This window comes from Coenobita brevimanus, chromosome 111, assembly GCF_032717465.1.
Source record: "Coenobita brevimanus isolate Jiangsu-jjx chromosome 111, ASM3271746v2, whole genome shotgun sequence".
Taxonomy (NCBI): Eukaryota; Metazoa; Arthropoda; class Malacostraca; order Decapoda; family Coenobitidae; genus Coenobita; species Coenobita brevimanus.
The window spans coordinates 9,399,779-9,424,360 of record NC_137064.1 but is presented as its reverse complement, the minus strand read 5'-3'; the positions used below and the strand labels follow the sequence as shown (position 1 = coordinate 9,424,360).

The following is a 24,582-nucleotide window of genomic DNA, read 5'->3' as shown; positions in this document are numbered from 1 at the left end:
GGGCTCCAGGTGAGGATGGAATATTCCCTGAAATGCTTAAGGTGGAAAATGACGAGTTGATGAATGCACTTTTGAAACTTTTTAATGTGGCTTGGGATAATGGTGGAATTCCAGAAGAGTGGAAAAATGGAGTGATTATAAAAATACCAAAAAAGGGAGATTTAAGTGTGTGTGGCAATTGGAGGGGGATAACTTTGACACCTGTAGTTGCAAAAGTCTTTTCCAAAATCTTGTTGAACAGAATAGAGCCAGTAATTGATAAAATTTTAAGAGAAGAACAAGCGGGATTTAGAAAGGGTCGAGGTTGTAATGATCAGATTTTTATTGTAAGGCATCTAATGCAACAAGCTAATGAGATGAAAATGCCACTTAACATGTGTTTTGTGGATTTTGAAAAGGCGTTTGATAGTGTTTCACGTGGAGCTATGTTGAAAATTATGAGATTCTATGGTATACCAGAAAAGTTTGTAAATATTATTAGAAGCCTGCATGAAGGTACTTTTTGTAAGGTAATGGTGGGTGGTTCTTTGAGTGATCCATTTGAAGTTAGGTCAGGAGTGATTCAAGGAGGAGTTCTTTCGCCATTGTTGTTTGTTTTCGTTATGGATTATGTTATGAAAAACGTTGTAAGGAGAACAGGTGCGGGAATTAACTGGAAAGAAAATAAGAAGCTGATGGATTTGGACTATGCTGATGATATTGTACTGATTTGCGGAAGTATTTACGAGATGCAGAGGGTGCTCGATTGTCTGGTGGAGGAAGGAGAAAAAGTGGGATTGGTAATGAATTGTGGAAAGACTGAAATTATTAATATGAACGTGGAGAACCAAACCGATTGTGTAATTGGGAATAATGTGGTGAAGAATGTAGAAAACTTTAAATATCTGGGAACGATTGTATCATCTAATGGATCATTAAACAATGAAATTGAGGAGAGGATTAGACAGGCTTGGCGAGCTGTTGGAATGTTGAAATCTGTTTGGAATAATAATATGCTTTCGGTACATACTAAAGTGAAAATTTACAAGTCCATGGTTAGACCCATTTTAATTTCCGGGCGTGAGTCATGGTACAGTACAATTGCAACAGATCAGAAAGTATTAGGATTTGAGAATAAAATACTGAGAAGGATTCTTGGGGTAAAGTGGCAAGACAGAGTTACAAATGAAAGAGTAAGGGATATTACGAGAGTGGAACCAGTTAATGAATATGTGAGACTCTCTCGCTGGAAGTGGCTGGGGCACATATACAGAAAAGAAGGTTGTTTAATACAGGATGTGCCAGAGTGGATTGCTAGAGGAAGAAGAGGTAGAGGTAGGCCGAGGGAAACCTGGTTGAGGACAATGAAAAAAGAAGCAGGAGAGGAGTGTTGGTAGGACCTGAAGGAGATGGCAAGAGACAAATATTGGTGGAGAGAGTTCATTGAGACCCTCTGCATCCCGTGGGGTGCCACAGGAAATGATGATTGATATATATATATATATATATATATATATATACTGTATATATATATATATATATACTGTATATATATATATATATATATATATATATATATATATATATATATATATATACTGTATATATATACTGTATATATATATATATATATATATATATATATATATATATTCTGTATATATATATATATATATATATATATATATATACTGTATATATACTGTATATATATATATATATATATATATATATATATATATATATATATATATATATATATACTGTATATATATATATATATATACTGTATATATATATACAGTACCCTCGCATCCAGCACGGTAATATTGTCATGCATGGGTCACGTGTTGGACCAAAAACGTGTTGGACTAACAACAGAGCTTATGGGGAAAAATGAATTATGTCAGCAACCCTCGGAAAAGTCACCCTAAATACCTACCATATACCTATACATATATTGGTACTATTGTAATTATAATAAATGGTACTGTGCTATGAATGATAACTAACCTTTTAGGATAATGTTGGTGGGCTTGCTGGGAATGGAAGGTGGTATCCGAGGCTGTAGTTAGTCCTACTGGGTCCCCGAAGGATGGCTGCTTGCGTCACTAGCGGGTAATGGCTGTTGCTCCTCCTCAACCTCCCTCATAAATCCTTCGAAATCAAACCTCCCTCATAAATCCTTCGAAATCACACTCAGAATCACTATCTTCGTCCACAGCCATGGAAGGTCCTGCTTCTGCCTGTCCTAGCACTCTTCTCTCTTCCTTGTCTTGGTTTTTTATTATGGTCCTCACACTGGCTTCTTTCATGTCGTAGGCCCTGGCAATGTCCACATTCCTCTCCCCTTTCTTCTTCCTCTCGATGATTTCTAGCTTGGTGGCCTGAGGGAGGTGCCACCGCTTCATGGGGTTCTCAGAAGGCTTCCTAGGCATCTTGAGCAGGGTAAAATGCGGTAACAAGGGCAGAAAATGCAGCAAGAAAAAAGCACCTTCCAATGCAATTATGCGACTGAGTGGTGCTGTGGCGGAAGAAATTTAAACAAAACATCACGTGAGCAGAAGCGTTTTTCATTGGGCGGCATCACGATCTCATCACGATAGCGGGCAGGGGAGGCAACTTGATTGGAAGTTTTGATTGGCTGTCAGCGTCACAGAAACGTCCAGTATGACCATGTTGGACCAGGGGTGATCATGCTAGAGGCGAACTCTGCGGATTCCGCCCACTTCTCGGAGCTCCGTCAGTGTTATGCTAACACACTCGTGTTGCAGTAATTAAATCGTATTAAATAATACTAATTAATTGCTCTCCGTGCTGGACCCGAATCATGCTGGACTAACGCGTGTTGGACGCGAGGGTACTATATATATATATATATATATATATATATATATAAATATATATATATATATATATACATATATATATATATATATATATATATATTATCATCATCAGCCGATTGAGTATCCACTTCAGGACCGGCCTATCCCGACCGAAGTCGGGACGATACAGCCAATGTATCTCTACCAAGTGGCTTAGGCTGTCTGGTAGAGATTGTATGTAGGGTGAGAAGGGCTTGTAAGTGTAATTGTAGTGTTGGAGTGGCTTTGGATGTGTGTGTAGTCTTTGAACCAAGTGTAATCGAGCCCGCGCAAGCCGACTGGGTGCAAGCATACTTTACAGTAAACGACACTGGTTCAACCACAGCACCCCTGATGTCCGCCAATGCAGTACGTGGCCAGGTGAACACTCCCAAAGTTTATTACCCTGGCGGGGCGTGAATCCTGGCCCACCCGTGTACGAAACGCGCACTCTACCACTGTACCACAGAGGCTTCATTCGTTTTGTTTCGTTTTTAAAGGCTTCAACATGCTTGCATGTGTCGGCCTTGGTCACCTAATGGTGGCTCTCCACGCTGCATGATCCATTGCAGCCTCCCTGTTCAGTCCCTTAACCCTAAGGTCACACTTAATGACCTCGTCCCATGTCTTTCTCGGTCTACCCCTCATAACCCCACCCCCAATATTAACACTTCTCACCTTCCTCACCCAATTATCATCCCCCCTCCTCTCCACATGTCCAAACCACCTCAATCTACCTCTCCTCATCACAACACCAATACACTCCAGTCCCATCCTACCTCTCAACTCTTCCATTGTAAACCCAGCCCCTCCAGGCCTTGGATGTGGGGACGCACTGCACATCCACCCAATCACTGTCATTTCTGTACGTCTGAGCCGGCGAATATCTTCCTTCTTCACTGCCCAGGTCTCACTGCCATACAGCATTATACTCCTAACACATGCTGCATTCAAAGACCCCTTAGCACGTAGGGAGAGCCCTCTCAATGTCAGGAGAGGCAAGAGCTCCCTGAACTTCTTCCAACCACTTCTCACCCTAGCCACAGAGCTAGCTCCAGCCCCACCTCCAGCACATAACATGTCTCCCAAATAATAAAATTCTTCCACACACTCAAGAGATTCACCAGCAAGTTCAATCCTTTCACGTCTGACAATCTCCACCTGCTCACCCCGGCACGCCGTACACATAAAATCAGCATTATCTTGCAGTCTACCTCTGATACCACTACGTCACTTATGCACCCATTTATCACACACACCGCACAAGATGGAATTACTTCCCACACCCTTGTGGCAAACTGCACATGGCCACTCTCCCTCGTCTTTGACAGCACCGCCACCAACCCTAGATATCATCACTTTTGTTTTATCTGCATTTACCCTTAAACCCTTTTGCCCCATACCATCTCTCCACTTCCTAAACCTTTCCTCCGCCTCCCTTTCATTCTCTGCAATCAACACCAAATCATCAGCATACAACAACTCCCACAGGAGTCCGTTTCTAAAGTCACGTGAAAGGGCTTCAAGTACCATGATAAACAACATGGGACTCAAGACTGACCCCTGATGCACACCAACATTCACGGAAAACTCATCACTCAAATCTCCATTCACTTTCACCTGGGTGTGAACACCCACATACATGGCCATAACCACCCTAACCAGCCACTCCTCCAAGCCAAGCTTTCTCATTGCCCACTTCACCACCTCTCTAGGGACTCTGTCAAAGGCCTTTTCCAAATCAACAAAAACAAAATAAATATCCCTTCTCCTACCAATTTTTCCTGAAGCTGTCAAACAATGAATATAGCATCAGTGGTCCCCCTACCTGGCATAAACCCAAGCTGCATCTCATCAGTATTCTTTCTTTCTCTAATCATACCTTCTAATACTCTCTCGATTACCTTCATTATCTGATCAAAAAGCTTTATACCTCTATAATTTCCTCTTTCCAGGGCATCACCCTTCCCTTTATACACATTTACAATTACACTCTTCAGCCAATCATCTGGGACAACACACTCATAAATAATCCTGTTTATCAGGTCAGTGACTAAACTCACTCCTATATCGCCTGAGGCCTTCAATATTTCGGAAGTCAACCCAGACACACCTGCTGCCTTCCCCACCCTCATCCTGCCTATTGCCTCACTCACAGTAGCAGTATCAATCAAAGGCCAAGGGCCAGACACTGGATCTGCTGGCTCCAAACCTTCCTTGTCCCAGTCAAACTCCTCATTCAACAACCGGTTATAATGCTATCTCCATGCATCTTTAATATCCTCACTGTTCACCACTACCCTTCCTTCATCATTCTTCACACACTGCTCACCTATATATATATATATATATATATATATACAGTAAAAGTCCCATTATTCGGCAGCTGATTATTCGGTAGATCCGACATTTCGGCAGTTTTGAGAAATAGTCCCATTTACGAAAATCTTTGATTGTTCGGCAGATGTCCGGAATCATCTCAGCAGTCCAGGAAGTGTTATCTGTGACTTGTAGGCCTAATGTTTCATTACACTTCTGTATGTTCACTAATTTCTATATTTTTTCAGACTCAGGTATAGTATTATATTGATTACAATATTGGATAGTATCATACAGTACAGTAACCACCCCCTCCAAATTAGCGAGGGTTACATTCCAAGCCCCCTCGCTAATTCTTGAAATTCATTCATTCTTGACACATTCCTGAAAGTGTCATTTACTGGTAATTGTGTAGCCCATGAACCACTGATACTGTAATGCATTACCCATAAATAATGGTGCTTGTTAAATTAGTTTCCCCATTGTTTTTAGCTGTACGGCTGTGACAGCTCTAGTATTTTTATTCCTCAGCATAATGGAGGAAGGGACTGTCCTGTTTAACTAAACCTAATCTAACCGAGTTTAACTGTACCTAATAATTTAACCATACCTAACCTAACCTAAAGTCAGAAAAATACTTAAAAATAAACTGGAGGAATATGAACTGCTAAGGTCTCTCTGATGAAGGTTAAACGTACATTAAGCGCTCATTCTTCTGTTCGTTTTTGTGTTTAATGTGAAAGAGAGTACTGATGCAAACAGTAATATATCCCATTAACCCCTTAATAACCTCTGGCACTGAACAACCCTTTACAGTACCGATGTCATTGATATCAAGTCAGTGTGAGCTATAAAGAAAATTGAACAATTATGGGGAGGGAACGAAGGTCACTGGTACGTTTACACGACTCTATGCTAAGATTCCAAGCAGTCAGGCGGTCGGTTAATCTCTGATGTTTTCGCCCATTTGGTAAATGCCCCGTAACTTTATAAGTTTTTCCGTGACTCATAGCGAATCATAGCATGGGTTTGGAAAGCTAAATAACATTGCTAGGTGAGCCAGATGATTATCTTCACGTCTTTAAGAAAAACAAATTGATAGAAGAATGGAAGAAACTTACTCTACATGCTCAGAGGGATTAAATTTCTTCCATTTTCTTAAAGATGTGAAGATAATCATCTGGCGCACCTAACAATGTGTTATTTAGTTTCCTAAACCCATGCTATGATTCACAGGAGAAGTCACAAAGTTACTGTGCATTTACCAAATGGGCGAAAACATCTGAGATTAACTGACCCTCTGACTGCTTGGAATAGTATCGTAGAGTCGTGTAAACATGCCAGTGACCTTCGTTCCCTTCCCATAACTGTTCACAGTTTATTACTGTAATGGGTTGTTCAATGCCGGAGGTTATTAAGGGGTTAATGGAATACATTACTGTTTCCATCAATACTCTCCCTTTCACATGTAAACAAAAAAAACGAAGGAAAGAATGAATGCTAAATGTACGATTAACTTTCATCAGAAAGACCTTACCAATTCATATTCCTTCACTTTATTTTATGCAATTTTCAGACTATTTTATTTTGTGCTTGGAAAAAATATTGTATACAGCACTCACTCCAAACATATTTGTAATAACATAAGTACTGATGAGTTCACCAATACAAGTGATGTACTGAGCTGGTAGGTAATATCATGTAACATTTCGGCCATCCAGGAGGTGTTATCTGACTTGTATGCCTACTGTGTCATTACACTTGTAAATGTTCACTAATTTATATATACTGTATATATATTTCAGGTTCAGGTACAGTACTGTATTGATTGCAGTATTGTACAGTATACTCTCTCCAAACAGTTGTAATACCATAAGTGGTGATGACAGTGTTCACCAATATATTTAAGGTACTGAGTGGGTAGGTTTTTGATTATTCAGTAAATCCAACATCTCGGCATGATCCTGGTCCCATAGATGCCGAATAATGGGACTTTTACTGTATATATATATATATATATATATATATATATATATATATATATATGTTGTGTATATATATATATATATATATATATATATACAGTCAAACCGTGAGTACCGCGGGCAATAGGGACTGGACAAGGACTGTGGTAACCAAATCCGCGTCACTCAGACAATATGTTTACATGTATAATGGTACAGTGTGTTCTCTCAGCTTTCTAAAACTCTCACATTTACCCTTTCTTACCACCTAACCCCACGTAAATTACCTCCATTTGCACCCACCAACAGGTAAAACATTGAAAGAGATATAACTGTAGTAATTAAAAACATCAATGGTATTAAAAATAGCATTAACAAACACAAAAGTTGGGCTGGGTACCCTTTTGTTGATACGTAGCTCCCCGGTATTTTCCTCCCATCCCCCAACCTCAATGTTGTTGTCAAAGTTTCGCCTTCTCTCATATCATGTGTCTTTTAGGAGAGACCTTAGGCCATATGGTTAGACAGAAATTTATGGGTCTGGCAGTTTTAGAGTATGAAATAGAACGAAAATTTGTGCTAACAAGAAAAAATTGCTTTCATCTGTGTGTTCTCATGAGTTAGCGTTCATTCACATTTTTCGTTTGATATCGGGTTTCCCAACGCATTTCTGATAGACTAAACATACGGCTAAACTTCTCAATCAGTTTGAAATGTGTTGGGAAGAGCGATACCGAACAAAGAGTAATGTGTTGGGAAGAGCAATACCGAACGAAGAATGTGAAACGGAACGCTAACTCAGGAGAACACATGGATGCAAGAGTACCTTTTTTCTGGTTTGCAAACACTTTCGCTCCATTTTGTTCCCTAAAACAGCCAGACCCGTAAATTTTAGTCTAACTATACGGCCTAACGTCTCTCCCGAAGGCCACATGATACGAAAAGGCGAAACTTTGACAACAATATTGGGGTTGGGGGGTGGGAGTAAAATACCGTGGAGCTAGCATCAACAAAAGGGTACTTAGTGGAGGTGGTGTTTACCCAGTCCAACTTCCGTTTTTGTTAATGCCATTTTTAATACCACTAATAAGTGGCTGGGGAATGGCTGGGAGAAGGAGGGAGGTGAGAAGACAGGAAGAAATCAGTAGGATAGAAGTTGTGGAAGCAATGAAGAAAGTTAAATCTGGGAAAGCCCCAGGAATTGATGGAGTGTGTGTGAAATGCTGAAGCATGGGGGAGAGATAGTAGTAGAATGGATGTGGAAGATGTGCAGATTGGCCTGGGAGGAAGGTAGAGTCCCGGAGGATTGGAAGTCAGGTATAATTATTCCCTTGTACAAAGGAAAAGGGGAAAAAGAAGTGTGTGGTAATCATAGGGGCATTTGTCTTCTTAGTGTAATAGGAAAAGTGTATGGTAGGATACTTATAGACAGAGTTAGAGAAAGAACAGAGAAATTAGTTGGAGAAGAACAGGGAGGCTTTAGGAAGGGAAGAGGTTGTGTAGATCAGATATTCATTCTTAGATCTTTAGTGGAAAAGTTTCTAGAGAAGGGAAAGAAGTTGTATGCGGCTTTCATGGATTTGGAGAAAGCATATGACAGGGTGGATAGACAAGGATTGTGGAAAGTGTTAAGAATATATGGAGTAGATGGGAAGTTGTTGAATGCTGAGAAGAGTATGTACGATGGTGCGAAGGCTGCAGTGCATGTGGATGGTGAACTAAGTGAATTTTTCTCTTTGAAAGTTGGTTTGAAACAGGGATGTGTCATGTCTCCATGGTTGTTCAATCTGTACATGGATGGGGTAATAAAAGAGGTACAAGGTAGGGTAGTGGATGTTGGAGTGGCCCTGGTGAGAGAGGATAGTGTTTGGAAACTCCCTGTACTGTTGTTTGCAGATGATACTGTGTTGTTGAGTGAAGACGAAGGGGAGCTGCAAGGCTTGGTGGATGAGTTTGAGAGAGTGTGTAAGAAACGGAACCTAAAGGTGAATGTAGGGAAGAGTAAAGTGATGGTCTTTGAGAGAGGTGAAGTTAGTGAAAGTACAGCGAGGTTGGATGGTGAGGAATTGGAAAATGTGAGTACGTTTAAATATTTGGGTAGTGTGATGAGTAAGGATGGAGGTTTGGAGGGTGAAGTGCTTGAAAGGGTACAGCAGGGAAGAAAGGTTGCTGGTTCTTTGAAAGCAGTGATAAGAAACAGGGAAGTGAGCATGGAAGTGAAAAAGTTACTACATGACAGTATTGTGATACCAACTCTAACGTACGGAAGTGAAGCTTGGACATTGTTGGAAGGACACAAGTCAAGAGTGAGAGCAGTGGAAATGAGTTATTTAAGAGGAGCCTGTGGAGTCACGTGGAGAGACAGGCTGACGAATGAGGATATAAAGGAGCGTTGTGGTGTGGATGTGGATGTGATAGGAAGCGTTATGAGGAACACACTGAGGTGGTTTGGCCATGTGGAGAGGATGGAGGGTGAAAGACTGACGAAGAGAGTGTATGTGAGTGAGGTGGAGGGGGGAAGAGGGAGGGGAGGCCGAGGATGAGATGGAGGGATGGGGTGGAGAAGTATATGAGAGAGGGGGGTGTGAGTTGGGAGCAGGGCAGTGAAATGGCGGGGGACAGGGCGACTTGGAGGCGATTTGTTTGTGGCCACCCTAAACGGGATTGAGGCGTCTGGCAATTGATAGATAGATAGATAGATGTTTTTAATTACAAGAGGTATATCTCTTTCAGTGTTTTACCTGATGGTGCGTATAGATGGAGATAAAGTACGTGGGGTAAGATGGTAAAAAGGGGTAAAATTGAGAGTTTGCTTTCTCTGACCCTCCACATAACACCTTATAAGCTTCTCAGTCAGTTTCAGGACAGCATATAAACCTTCATAGCTGCCAGGATTGCATCACTTCCTACGCACGATCTTTATCTTCTCCCGGTCCTTCCAAATCGTTCTAATGGTGCTTTCTTTTATGCTATGTTTTTTTTTTTTTTTGCCATTTTGGTAAATGTACGCATTACTTAAAGCAGTGGAAGAACCTTACCAATTCAGTTCATATTCCTTCAGTTTGTTTTCTGTATTTTTCTGACTATTTTCAGGGTGGTAAATTACCTTTTCCTGCTGAAAAATTTCCCACTTTTTATCATCACGTTCCTTAAGCCATAACATGATTGTCTTGATGTACTCAAAGGTGAATTCGTCTCCCAACTGGATGCTAGGTTAGGTATAGTTAAGCTAGGTTAGGTCAAGTTTAAACACTTAGGTTAGGACAGGCCCTAATTTCGCCATAACCCTGACATGTCAAACAAGTTGACAGCGGAACACAGCATAAAACAACGGGGGAAACAGATTTAGCATGAAACGCGTATTTACCTCCCAGAAGTAATCCAACAAACATAAGACTATCAGAAAGAAGAAGAACGAAGAATGTGGAACTGAATGCTCACTTACACGAGCACGTGGATGGAAGTATTTTGTGTGTGTGTGTGTGTGTGTGATCAGCAAAACATTTTCGTTCAGTTTCATCTCCTAAAACTCAAAACCCATATGACTGTGAGGTAGAGTCTGTGAGATGCGAGAAATGACTTGATAGCCATATGCTCAGTCGGTCCTAAATGTGTTGGGAAGCACGAAACCAAACGAAAAATGTGGAACTGAACACTAACAAGAACACATAGACGAAAGTATTTTTTTCTAATTAGCAAACATTTTCGTTCCATTTCGTTCCCTAAAACTGCAAAACCCATTATGAGTGTGGGGTAGAACTAGGTGAGGCACGAGAAAGGATCCATAACCATATGCCCAGTTGGTCCAAACTGTGTTGGGAAGCATGAAATCAAACGTAGAATGTGGAACTGAACTCTAACTTATGAGAACGCAAGGATTTTTTTTTTTTTTTTTCTGATTAGCATACATTGTCGTTCCATTTTGTCCCCTGAAATTGCCGAACCCCATAAATTTTGTCAAACCGTTCGGCCTTGAGTTTGCCCAGGAAACATATTTCCATTCTGTATGCGTATTCATAAAAACCACCAGGAACCTTCAGCCAGGAACAACGCTTGCCCAGTCGTTTCAAAACTAACCATAGGTTTTTCACGAAAATATGTCCACTGCGCTTCCCAGGCAAAATTTCAGCAACTTAACCTATCCCATCTCACTAGGGCTGTTTGGCTGAGGTGGCTGGCTGTGGTACTGAGATAAATACCCATACAGAATGGAAATATGCCCCGAGGAAATGTCGTTTCGTTTCGTTTCGTTTTTAAAGGCTCCAACATGCTTGCATGTGTCGGCCTTGGTCACCTAATGGCGGCTCTCCACGCTGCACGATCCATTGCAGCCTCCCTGTTCAGTCCCTTAACCCTAAGGTCACACTTAATGACCTCGTCCCATGTCTTTCTCGGTCTACCCCTCATAACCTCACCCCCAATATTAACACTTCTCACCTTCCTCACCCAAATATCATCCCCCATCCTCTCCACATGTCCAAACCACCTCAATCTACCTCTCCTCATCACAACACCAATACACTCCAGTCCTATCCTACCTCTCAACTCTTCCATTGTAAACCCAGCCCCTCCAGGCCTTGGAAGCAGGGACGCACTGCACATCCACCTAATCATTGTCATTTCTGTACGTCTGAGCCGGCGAATGTCTTCCTCCTTCACTGCCCAGGTCTCACTGCCATACAGCATTACACTCCTAACACATGCTGCATACAAAGACCCCTTAGCACGTAGGGAGAGCCCTCTCAATGTCAGGAGAGGCAAGAGCTCCCTGAACTTCTTCCAACCACTTCTCACCCTAGCCACAGAGCTAGCTCCAGCCCCACCTCCAGCACACAACATGTCTCCCAAATAACAAAACTCTTCCACCCACTCAAGAGATTCACCAGCAAGTTCAATCCTTTCACGTCTGACGATCTCCACCTGCTCACCCCGGCACTCCGTACACATAAAATCAGCATTATCTCTCAGTCTACCTCTGATACCACTACATCTCTTATGCACCCATTTATCACACACACCGCACAAGATGGAATTACTTCCCACACCCTTGTGGCAAACTGCACATGGCCACTCTCCCTCGTCTTTGGCAGTACCGCCACCAACCCTAGATACTTTTGCCCCATACCATCTCTCCACTTCCTAAACCTTTCCTCTGCCTCCCTTTCATTCTCTGCAATCAACACCAAATCATCAGCATACAACAACTCCCACGGGAGTCCGTTTCTAAAGTCACGTGAAAGGGCTTCAAGTACCATGATAAACAACATGGGACTCAAGACTGACCCCTGATGCACACCAACATTCACGGAAAACTCATCACTCAAATCTCCATTCACTCTCACCTGGGTGTGAGCACCCACATACATGGCCATAACCACCCTAACCAGCCACTCCTCCAAGCCAAGCTTTCTCATTGCCCACTTCACCACCTCTCTAGGGACTCTGTCAAAGGCCTTTTCCAAATCAACAAAAACAAAATAAAGATCCCTTCTCCTACCAATATAATTTTCCTGAAGCTGTCGAACAATGAATATGGCATCAGTGGTCCCCCTACCTGGCATAAACCCAAACTGCATCTCATCAATATTCATTCTTTCTCTAATCATACCTTCTAAAACTCTCTCCATTACCTTCATTATCTGATCTAAAAGCTTTATACCTCTATAATTTCCTCTTTCCAGGGCATCACCCTTCCCTTTATACACATTTACAATTACACTCTTCAGCCAATCATCTGGGACAACACACTTATAAATAATCCTATTTATCAGGTCAGTGACTAAACTCACCCCTATATCGCCTGAGGCCTTCAACATTTCGGCAGTCAACCCAGACACACCTGCTGCCTTCCCCACCCTCATCCTGCCTATTGCCTCACTCACAGTAGCAGTATCAATCAAAGGCCAAGGGCCAGACACTGGATCTGCTGGCTCCAAACCTTCCTTGTCCCAGTCAGACTCCTCATTCAACAACCGGTTATATTGCTCTCTCCATGCATCTTTCATATCCTCACTGTTCACCACTACCCTTCCTTCATCATTCTTCACACACTGCTCACCTATGATATCCCGATTATCCCTCTTCACCTGACCTGCCACCCTAAATATATTTATCCTTTCCCCATAATTTAGGTTATCAAGTAATTGTCTCTGTGACTCAGACTTTGCCCTGTATACCTCTCTCCTAGCCCTACGCTTGGCAGCCAAATATTCCTCTTTGCTACCACCCTTCTTCCATTCCCGGAAAAGCCTTCTTTTCTCCTTAATTGCAGCTTCTACACCCTCATCCCACCACCAAGTTACTTTATGTCTTGGTGGTCCTCTTGTCCAGCCGCATGTTACATCAGTAACTCTCAAGAAGTTGTTCTTGAGGGCTCTGTACTGTTCATTAATGCCTCTGTCTACAGCTCCCTGTTCAGCCACCACTCTCCTCAACTCGCTATAGAAGGCATCCCTTACTACTTGGTTTTTCAGCTTCCATATTTTCCTCCTAGGTACATAAGTCCTCTTTTTCATCACTTGTTCTTTAAGCACCATATCACAAATCAATAGTTTGTGCTGCTGCACACACTCCTCACTTCCTGTAACTTTAACATCCCTCACTAACCTCCTATCAGCCCTCCTAACCAGAAAATAATCTATCTGACTTCTATTTCCCCCAGACTCATACGTAATTAACCTACTGTCTCTTTTCCTAAAATATGTGTTGCACACAATCATGTCCGTTGCCTCCCCTAACTCGAGTATCCTTTCCCCTTCTGCATTTCTTAGACCATATGCACATCCCCCATGCACTCCTTCATAATCTTGTGCTGCTTCACCTACATGACCATTTAAGTCCCCTCCCAAAATCACTATCTCATCATCCCGCATACCACCCACTACACGTTTACCCAGAGTTTAGAGGGTGACGTCATAGCGCGCAACTTTCAAATTTCGTCCCCAGGCCAGCTGACTTCCCGCGTGAGCTCGAGTTTTTCCACGTGTTGACATGACTTGTCTCATTATGCTGACCGCGTTAGAACAAAAACGTGTTACTCAACCATGTGTAACTGAAGGATTGAGTATATATATATATTTATATATATATATATATATATATATATATGTGTGTGTGTGTGTGTGTGTGTGTATGTATATATATATATATATGTATATATATGTGGAATAACTGAAACAAAATGGAGAGGAGAAAGTGTGAGAGAATGGGAATATCGATGGGGTATATGTGCAGGAGTAGGTGAGAATGAGAGGCCAAAGGAAGGAGTATGTATAGTTGTGAGTAAAAGATGGAAGAAGAGCATAAGACAGTATGGATCAGTTGGGTCAAGGATTGTGTGGGTAAAGTTGAAAGTTGGAATACAAATGTGGGCGATTGTGTGTGTGTATGCGCCAACGCAAGATCTTGCTAGAAGAGTGAGAGAAGAGTTCTGGACAAATGTGGAAGTGTGCATGGAAAAGTTTGGAAGGAATGAGAGAGTGTTTTTGATTGGTGATATGAATGGTAAAGTTGGTAATGTGAAGGTGGATGGAATAGTTGGTGAGTGGGGTGTGCCTGCTGAGATAGATGAGAATGGGAGTGCGTTAGTGGACATTTGTGCTGGGAGGGGGTTGGTGATAGCCAATACCCTCTTCAGGCACAAAATGATCCACAGGTATACATGGCGAGTGATGAGAAGGGTGGGTGGTGAACTGAATGAAAGGAAGGCAATGATTGATTATGTGTGTGTGGATGAAAGGATGCGAAGATGTGTAAAGGATGCAAGAGTGTATAGAGGTTGGGGGAGTGGACTTTCTGACCACTACTTGGTGGTGGCCAGAATTAGGATGCAAGTAAGATGGAGGAATAGAAGAAGGGAAAGTCGAGAGGAAGGAGTAGTTGCAAGGAGAGTGGAAAGGTTACAAGAGGATGAGAAAAAGGCAGAGTATAAGAGAGAAGTGGAGGAACGATTGGGCAAATATGAATTGGAGCAGATGGGAGACGTGGAAGGTGTGTGTAAGATATTTACAGAAGAAATATGTGCAGCATGTGATGTGGTGTGTGGAAGGAAGAGAAGACGGAGGAGGGTGCAAGGAACAGCGTGGTGGACTGAAGAGGTGAAACAGGCTGTGGCACAAAAGAAGAAAGCATACAATGAATGGATGAGAAATAGGGGCGTGGAAGAAGTTGAGAGTCGGAAGAGAGAGTTATATGTGGAAAGAAAGAGAGAGGTGAAAAGATTAGTAAGAGAGAGTAAGAAGAGAGTGGATGAGGAATTTGGAAGGAATTTGAGTGTAAAGTGGAGGGACTGTAAGAAAATGTTCTGGAGAGAAGTGAAAAGAGTAAGACAGGGTGGAAGTGAAGTTAGCAGGGGAGTGAAAGATAAAAACGGTAGATTACTAGTGGAGAAGGGAGAAAAAGTGAGCAGATGGAGAGAACACTTTAAGGAATTGTCGAACATACAGGATGGAAGTAATGCGAGTATAAGTGGCTGGGGAATGGCTGGGAGAAGGAGGGAGGTGAGAAGACAGGAAGAAATCAGTAGGATAGAAGTTGTGGAAGCAATGAAGAAAGTTAAATCTGGGAAAGCCCCAGGAATTGATGGAGTGTGTGGTGAAATGCTGAAGCATGGGGGAGAGATAGTAGTAGAATGGATGTGGAAGATGTGCAGATTGGCCTGGGAGGAAGGTAGAGTCCCGGAGGATTGGAAGTCAGGTATAATTATTCCCTTGTACAAAGGAAAAGGGGAAAAAGAAGTGTGTGGTAATCATAGGGGCATTTGTCTTCTTAGTATAATAGGAAAAGTGTATGGTAGGATACTTATAGACAGAGTTAGAGAAAGAACAGAGAAATTAGTTGGAGAAGAACAGGGAGGCTTTAGGAAGGGAAGAGGTTGTGTAGATCAGATATTCATTCTTAGATCTTTAGTGGAAATGTTTCTAGAGAAGGGAAAGAAGTTGTATGCGGCTTTCATGGATTTGGAGAAAGCGTATGACAGGGTAGATAGACAAGGATTGTGGAAAGTGTTAAGAATATATGGAGTAGATGGGAAGTTGTTGAATGCAGTGAAGAGTATCTACGATGGTGCGAAGGCTGCAGTGCGTGTGAATGGTGAACTAAGTGAATTTTTCTCTTTGAAAGTTGGTTTGAAACAGGGATGTGTCATGTCTCCATGGTTGTTCAATCTGTACATGGATGGGGTAATAAAAGAGGTACAAGGTAGGGTAGTGGATGTTGGAGTGGCCCTGGTGAGAGAGGATAGTGTCTGGAAACTCCCTGTACTGTTGTTTGCAGATGATACTGTGTTGTTGAGTGAAGACGAAGGGGAGCTGCAAGGCTTGGTGGATGAGTTTGAGAGAGTGTGTAAGAAACGGAACCTAAAGGTGAATGTAGGGAAGAGTAAAGTGATGGTCTTTGAGAGAGGTGAAGTTAGTGAATGTACAGCGAGGTTGGATGGTGAGGAATTGGAAAATGTGAGTACGTTTAAGTATTTGGGTACTGTGATGAGTAAGGATGGAAGTTTGGAGGGTGAAGTTCTTGAAAGGGTACAGCAGGGAAGAAAGGTTGCTGGTTCTTTGAAAGCAGTGATATGAAACAGGGAAGTGAGCATGGAAGTGAAAAAGTTACTACATGACAGTATTGTGATACCAACTCTAACGTACGGAAGTGAAGCTTGGACATTGTTGGAAGGACACAAGTCAAGAGTGAGAGCAGTGGAAATGAGTTATTTAAGAGGAGCCTGTGGAGTCACGTGGAGAGACAGGCTGACGAATGAGGATATAAAGGAGCGTTGTGGTGTGGATGTGGATGTGATAGGAAGCGTTATGAGGAACACACTGAGGTGGTTTGGCCATGTGGAGAGGATGGAGGGTGAAAGACTGACGAAGAGAGTGTATGTGAGTGAAGTGGAGGAGAGAAGAGGGAGGGGGAGGCCGTGGATGAGAGGGAGGGATGGGGTGGAGAGGTATATGAGAGAGGGGGGTGTGAGTTGGTGAAATGGCGGGGGACAGGGCGACTTGGAGGCGATTTGTTTGTGGTCACCCCAAATGGGATTGAGGCGTCTGGCAATAGATATATATATATATATATATATATATATATATATATATATATATATATATATATATATATATATATATATATATATATATATATATATATATATATATATATATATATATATATATCCATCCATCCATCCATCCATCATCCAATCCTACATTGCCCCATGAGGAGCGTAGGAGCCCGGGGCCAGGCAGTTGGTCCCGACATTTAAGATGAGAGTGACCAGCCTCACTCATCCCTGAGTGGCATTACATGAACAATCAACCCCAACCATCCCTTGGATATAAACCTTCACCGGCTCAATCCGATTGGAGTGCAATAATTACCCACTAAACCACCAGGCGCCAAAATTTGGTTATATGGTTACCACCCAGCATAGTAAATGGTTTCCTGGTGTTCAGGAAACCATTTGGCTTTTCACTCAGTGTAGAGTCACCAGCAGGCAGAAGGAAGGAGAAAGAATGAAGGAAAGTAAGACAGAAGAGGGAGTGTAAAGTCACCTGTAGGCAGAAGAACAATGAAAGAATGAAGAAAAGAAAGACAGAAGAGGATGGAAGGAAAGAAGGATATATATATATATATATATATATATATATATGGGGCTAGAGGTAGCTCTGTGGCTAGGGTGAGAAGTGGTTGGAAGAAGTTCAGGGAGCCCTTGCCTCTCCTGACATTGAGAGGATTCTCCCTACGTGCTAAGGGGTCTTTGTATGCAGCACGTGTTAGGAGTGTAATGCTGTATGGTAGTGAGACCTGGGCAGTGAAGGAGGAGGATATTCGCCGGCTCAGATGTACAGAAATGACAATGATTAGGTGGATGTGTAGTGCGTCCCTGCGTGCAAGGTCTGGGGGGGCTGGGTTCATGATGGAAGAGTTGAAAGGTAGGATGGGACTGGAGTGTATTGGTGTTGTGATGAGGAGAGGTAGATTGAGATGGTTTGGACGTGTGGAGAGGATGGAGGATGATAATTGGGTGAGGAAGGTGAGAAGTGTTAATATTGGGGGTGGTGGTACAGGGGGTAGACCGAGAAAGATATGGGACGAGATCATTAAGTGTGACCTCAGGGTTAAGGGACTGAACAGGGAGGCTGCAATGGATCATGCAGCATGGAGAGCCACCATTAAGTGACCAAGGCTGACGCATGCAAGCATGTTGGAGCCTTTAACCCCTAAACCGCGGGCTTGTTTTTCTTTGACTTGTGGCAGGCATATTTGCGCTCCGACAGACTCTCCAAAAATATTTGCCAAAAATCAGTTATTAGTCCTAGAATATTTAAATTACATATGCATATGGCACATACCTTCAGCTTTCTCCTGGGATGTTTGTTGAGCCTTCGTCGAGTACCGTTGGACCTGTGGAGACCTCTGAAGTTGGGTAATGAAGTCTCCACTTTACACTTCCCGACAACCCGTAATATGATTACCACAGCCTGATATTATCACTAGAAACACTATGCAATGATTCTTAAATAGTTTGGAATCCATACTCAAAAAAAAAAAAACACTGTGAAAGCAATGAAAATTACGAGGGCGTATAACCTTCCCACTTGTGATCGTTCGCTGCTGGTGTTCTGCCATTTATCTTAGGAAAACATGAGTGAAGGTGCTGAGATATGCCTTCAGGGTCAAGAGTATAAATATCAAGGGGCTTTGTAGTGTGGATAGCTACCTTAATGTAAACCACAGTTAGCACATGCAGGCAAGAAAATTGCCATAATATGGTGAAGATTATGATGATGAATATATTTAAATGTTAGATCACACCATCCACTTACTTGATGTAGTGCTGCTTTGGGTGTCTGCCCTTTCCACTCTTCCATCCTTCCTCTTCTGTCTTACTTTCCTTCATTCTTTCTTCTTTCTTCTGCCAACAAGTGACATTATGCTCCCCTTTCTGCCTTTCTTTCCTTCATTCTTTCTTCTTTCTTCTGTCTGCAGGTGACTTTACATTCCCTCGTCTGTCTTTCTTTCCTTCATTCTTTCCTCTTCTTTCTGCCTGTGGGTGACTCTACACTGAGTGACAAGCCAAATGGTTTCCTGTACACCAGGAAACCATTTACTATGCTGGGTGGTAACCATGTAACCAAATTATGGCTCCTGGTGGTTTAGTGGATAATTGAGGTGCTCCAATCGGATTGAGCATGTGTAGGTTTATATCCAAGTGGTGGTTGGGGTTTATTGCTTGCATACTGCCACCCAGAGAGGAGTGAGGTTGGTCATTTTCATCTTAAATGTCAGGATCAACTTGCCTAGCCCTGGGCTCCTATGCTCCTCTTGGGGCAACACTGGCTTAGATGATGTTAGATCTCTGCAAATTACTGTCAATATTAAGCATGGTACAGCTTTTATTAATCATTTGCAGAGCAGCCATTGTGCAGAACCAACACTTGGCAGTCTTGGCAGAGAAGCTGGGATTGGACCAATTCATGTTGTATGCCCATGGTTCAGACCTTTGCCATGACTTTGAGCTCCGGCATGCCATGGCCAACTGTTTTGAGGCTCTCATGGGTGCCATTTTCCTTGACTCTGGTATCGAGGTGAGTAGATTTTTTTTTTTTTAACAAACTTACTGCTGATTATACTGATGACACCACTTATGCTTACAAACCTAGTACGTTTACAAATTGTAAAAATAATAATGATAATAATAATAATAATAATAATAATAATAATAATAATAATAATAATAGTTTTAAGTAACAACACATTATTTCTTGATACAGTCTCAGAAATTAGTGGTGATTAATCATAGAGTTATATGTACATTTTTCAATGCAGATATACAGATTTAATTATTAAGTTATCCAGTAAAAAAAAAAAAAAAAAAAAAAATCACTTTCCACCTCCCGTTGGAAACATCCATAGGAAATAGCTATTTAGCCACTAATGTCATCACACAGTTGCTAAAAGTGCTGACTTGAGTATTCACCTTGGACTCATTTGTGAGTGCATTACTACTTATCTTAATATAATGTCTGACAAGGCAAGGAGTAGGCAGTAGCACCAGCTAGCAGGGCGGTACTCCCAAGGGGATGGGAATGCCGGTGATAGGAAGAGCTGGAGTTCCTGTTTCACTAGCCATTAGGGTATCTTGACCATCCGGTGGCTCAATCGGAAGAAAGGTGGCCTGCAGTCCTACCGGACCCAGGTTCAAATCCCGGCTGGGGCTGGGAACAGTTTAAGGATTTGAATTTCATATAATCAGACTTTACCGATCTACCAGAAGACCCGCTGACATGTCGTAAAAATACCCCCACTAATACCAATACACCAGTCCTGTATGAGACAGTCCTAGCATTCATTCAATATGGATGGTGGGTGTTAGCGCCGAAGTGGTGACATGTAGAGATGTATGATATGTAGGAGGACTACTGGGCCTTGGGAGCAGGCTGTTAAGTCTATGCCTAGAGTCGGACACACACACACACACACACACACACACACACACACACACACACACACACACACACACACACACACACACACACACACACACACACACACACACACACACACACAAAAACTCCCTTCGTGACTTTTTCAGTGTGACACTAACATGGAGAGTAGGCCAACATATTCTCCCAAATGCTTTTCTTTAACAGTCTCATATACTACTCCCACTCACCACTGTCTCTTGCACTACACAACATACCTCATTACATCACAGGTTGACACCAGCAAGGGCAGACAGTGAGAAAACTGCCCCCACTACCAAGTAGTAAACCTGAGGGGAGGTGTGGCTTGGTCTCTGCCAGCATAGCTTTGGGGTGTGATGGGATGGGGGCTCGGATCTGTGCCAGAAAGTTTCCAGGCTGCCACTTCCACCCATCAGAGAGGGGCATGAACCTGGGAGTAGTGCCCCAGGAGGCTGCCCCATCAATAGGTGTATACTGACGGGGCAGTTACGGTGCCAAGGCACGCGTGGAGGGTGTCACTATAGCTGTCCTGGCTGGTGCCCCGAGGCCAATGCCACAGCCACTGGCCACACCTGGTGGGCTGTGAGTCCCAGGTCCTGTGCCTGGACTTGGGACTTTACAGGTGGGCGGGGCCTGTAATCAGTCTTTTATGTTTTACCAGCTCATGACAGAAAATGAGAAGGATAAGGAACGATAAAAGCAAGCCTGAAGAAATTAAATCACCCAAGGGGGTCAGAGTGTCATCGTAGAATGTTGGTAGATCGAAGGGTAGAGCAGGAAAAGTAGTAGAGGCTGAGTATAGGAGGGGTGTGGATGTTGTCTATGTACAGGAAGTCAGGTATAGGGGAGGTTCAGTTAGAATGATTGCCGAGAGAGGCTGTAGGTATAAGCTGTTATGACAGGGAGGTGTAGATGTATATGGTGGTATGAGTTTGCTTGTTGAAGAAAAATGGGTGGAGCTTGTCATGAATGTAATGGGAGTGAATGAAAAGGTTATAATACTGAAATCATTGTTCAGTAAAGTCGTAATTTCATTTAATGTATACTGGTGTATGCTCCACAGGATGGCTTGGATGATATAGAAAAAGATAGATTCTGGGATGACATGATATGTCTGGTAAGTGGTATGTGAGATGATAAGAGAGTAGTTCTGGGAAGGGAGTTTCACAGTCTTGTTGGTGAAGCAGCTTGAGTATATGAAGGGATGCATGTGGATGTACATATTGTATGAGAAATGTGCAAAGTGAAAGGATACTGAAATTTGGGGAAGCAATGAACATGATTGTGTACAACACACATTGTAGGAAAAGAGAGAGTAGGTTAATTACATACGAGTTTAGCCAGATTAGCTATTTCCTGGTCAGGAGGGCTGATAGCAGGTTGGTGAGGAATGTAAGAGTTATAGGGAGTGAAGTGTGTGCGCAGCGACGTAGATTACTGATATGCGACATAGTGCATAACCCATTACTGGTCGACGTAATTATACCTAAGTTGGCTTTTCCAGGTCGACTAAAAGTCCCCCCCCCCCACACACACACACCAAAAAAAAAAAAATGTCCCTTTTGGTACAAAAAACAATCTTGCACACAAAAAAATACAACTAGACAAAATTCAGAACAAAGCTGCTAGAATTATCAACAACCCTGCCATTACAAATAAACTACCTCCCCTGCAAGTAAGAAGGAATGTTGCCTCCCTTGCATTATTTTACAGATATTTTTTTGGCAAATGCTCAGATGAAGTTGCGTCCATGGTGCCACCCTCTCCATGCCTTCCCTCGTGCTACATGGGCATCTGGTAGCGCTCATGACTGGAATGTCACTCAGCCATATTGTAGAACTTCTGCCTATCAGAATTCTTTCATTCACCGAACTGCATCTCTCTGGAACTCGCTTCCTCAGAGTTGTTTCCCTCCAAATTTTAACCCACAGCTATTCAAGTCTAACTGTTACAGATATTGTATGAACAGAGGACACCAGTAATCTGGTGTATGGATTATTTTTTTTATTCATTTGTTTTTTCTTCCTCCATTCTGTTATTAAAAAAAAAAAAAAAAAAAATGACCTTTGCACATTAGAAGTGCCTCTGCATTTTGCGTTTGTAGGAGCAATTACTCTCACGCTGTAAAGTCCAACAATAATCGCTCATCATGTTTGGATTGAGTCAGCCTTGATGTTGGCTCTCCATTAAGACAGTTTCATGGTTAAACCTTTCACCATGTTCATCACTGACATTGCCAAGAATGAACAGAAAGAAGTCCAAATGAGAATGGGAGATATTTATCTTGAGCGACATTCGAGCACTGAGTGCATAGTAACTCTTCATTATCTTGTCCACAAGCTCCTCGTAATTCAATGCTGGAAAATTTCCTAGGTAATTAATGGTAAGAACCATGAAGCTCTCCCAAGGAGCCCTTTCCAGCTCAGATAAGCTCTTTACAAAATCTTGATCGTTGAGTATAAGATGAATTTGAGGGACTATTGAAAAAACCTGCCTTTACTTTGGCCTCTGATACAGTGCCTTGGAACTTTGTTATCAAGCAGTGGAAGCCAGAACCATCTTGATCTATGGCCTTAACAAAGTTCTTCATCAAAGTTTCAAATGAAGTGGAGGCAAGAATACCTTCTTATGGTCAACAAGAGGTTTGTTAAGACAGTTGAACCTTCCAGTCATATCTTTTGGTCACGCTGGGCATTCCTTTGTGTGTAATGCATAGCATCTGCTCTGCTGTCCCATGAACAGAGAAAACACATGTGCTTTATGTAACCATGTTAAAGTCCCAGAAGCAAGCAAATGACTTTCAGGTCCCCACAGATGCTCCAGTGATGTGTTTTGTAGCCAGTAGCAGTCAACAGAGTACTCATAGTTTCATAACTTTCATTCATTACATGGGCATGCACAGTTGGAACAGAAGGAAGCTCATTTCCGTTATGGAGAAGGACTGCCTTCAGTGCATTCTTCTCAGAATGTGTGAGCAACAGCCATTTTCCTTTTTGATAAGGACGAAACTTACATAGGTATTGCATTAACGATACAGCATCATAACAGTAACAAAGCATGTCATCCATCTTGAAGTACATTGAGAGCTTTTCATGTCCATGATGGAAGGTGGTGATACAAACTCTACCTTGAAGCATGTTCCACTGCTTGAGTCGAGATCCAAGGAAATAATTTTCCTCCTTGGGGGGAGTTTAGGTCTCTTAAGAGGTCATGCAGCTCTACCTGACTGATGAGGTGTGGTACTTAACCCCTTAACTGCGGGGCGTCACTTGCGTGACGCTTAGGTGCAAGGGATCATACCGCGGGGCGTCACTTGTGTGATTCTGTTATTTTGAATTCACCTGGGCTTTCAAGTGGTGGCTTGTTTTATATATCAGTACTGCCAATGTCCAACACTAGTCAGCACTCCTAATCTCATCTGTACTCCCATCCATTGTTGACAATTTAGTCATTTCTCCCCATTCTTGACTCCCCTTCCTACCTCCCCTCCATTACCCTCTCCTCTCACCTGCCTGGCCACGCTGCGCTAAGTAAATCTTCCCCGGAATTTTCCACTGATTTCATCCATTGAAATAAGCCCTATGCCCTATTCTTATACCAAATAATATATACAAAAAAGAAATAAGTTAAGTTATAGTGTCATACACCTGGAATTGGCTAATTATCACCTGACAACAACTCACGTGCACTCATTCGCTAATTTTCCCTGTTTATTTCCCCTTGAAATATGCCGTATAATCTATTCTCGTAATAAAAATATATATAAGAAAGGAAGGGAGAAGCCTAAGTGATATTTACATTCACCTGGAACTACCTAATTTATTATGTATTGTCTAGATTTCCTGACAATCATTTCATAGCGTATATATTAGCAGCTGTCACCATGCTGACATTGGCAGCGTTGCACTCCCCCTAGGCCACCACAGCATTCAGTTTACTGTCGTCTTTCAAGGTGAAACCACGTCGGATTTGCGCCTATCCAATTCTGCCGCT

The 24,582-nt window shown here is 42.3% G+C and overlaps 1 protein-coding gene across 1 annotated transcript in view; it reads left to right on the top strand.

The window, feature by feature from the left end:
- drosha (ribonuclease 3 drosha) overlaps positions 1-24,582 on the top strand; it is a 575,197-nt gene that overhangs the window by 375,238 nt on the left and 175,377 nt on the right. The window contains exon 16 of the mRNA XM_080286434.1: positions 19,536-19,710. Coding sequence (XP_080142560.1) covers positions 19,536-19,710 — 175 coding nt within the window. The remainder of the gene's footprint in view (positions 1-19,535; positions 19,711-24,582) is intronic.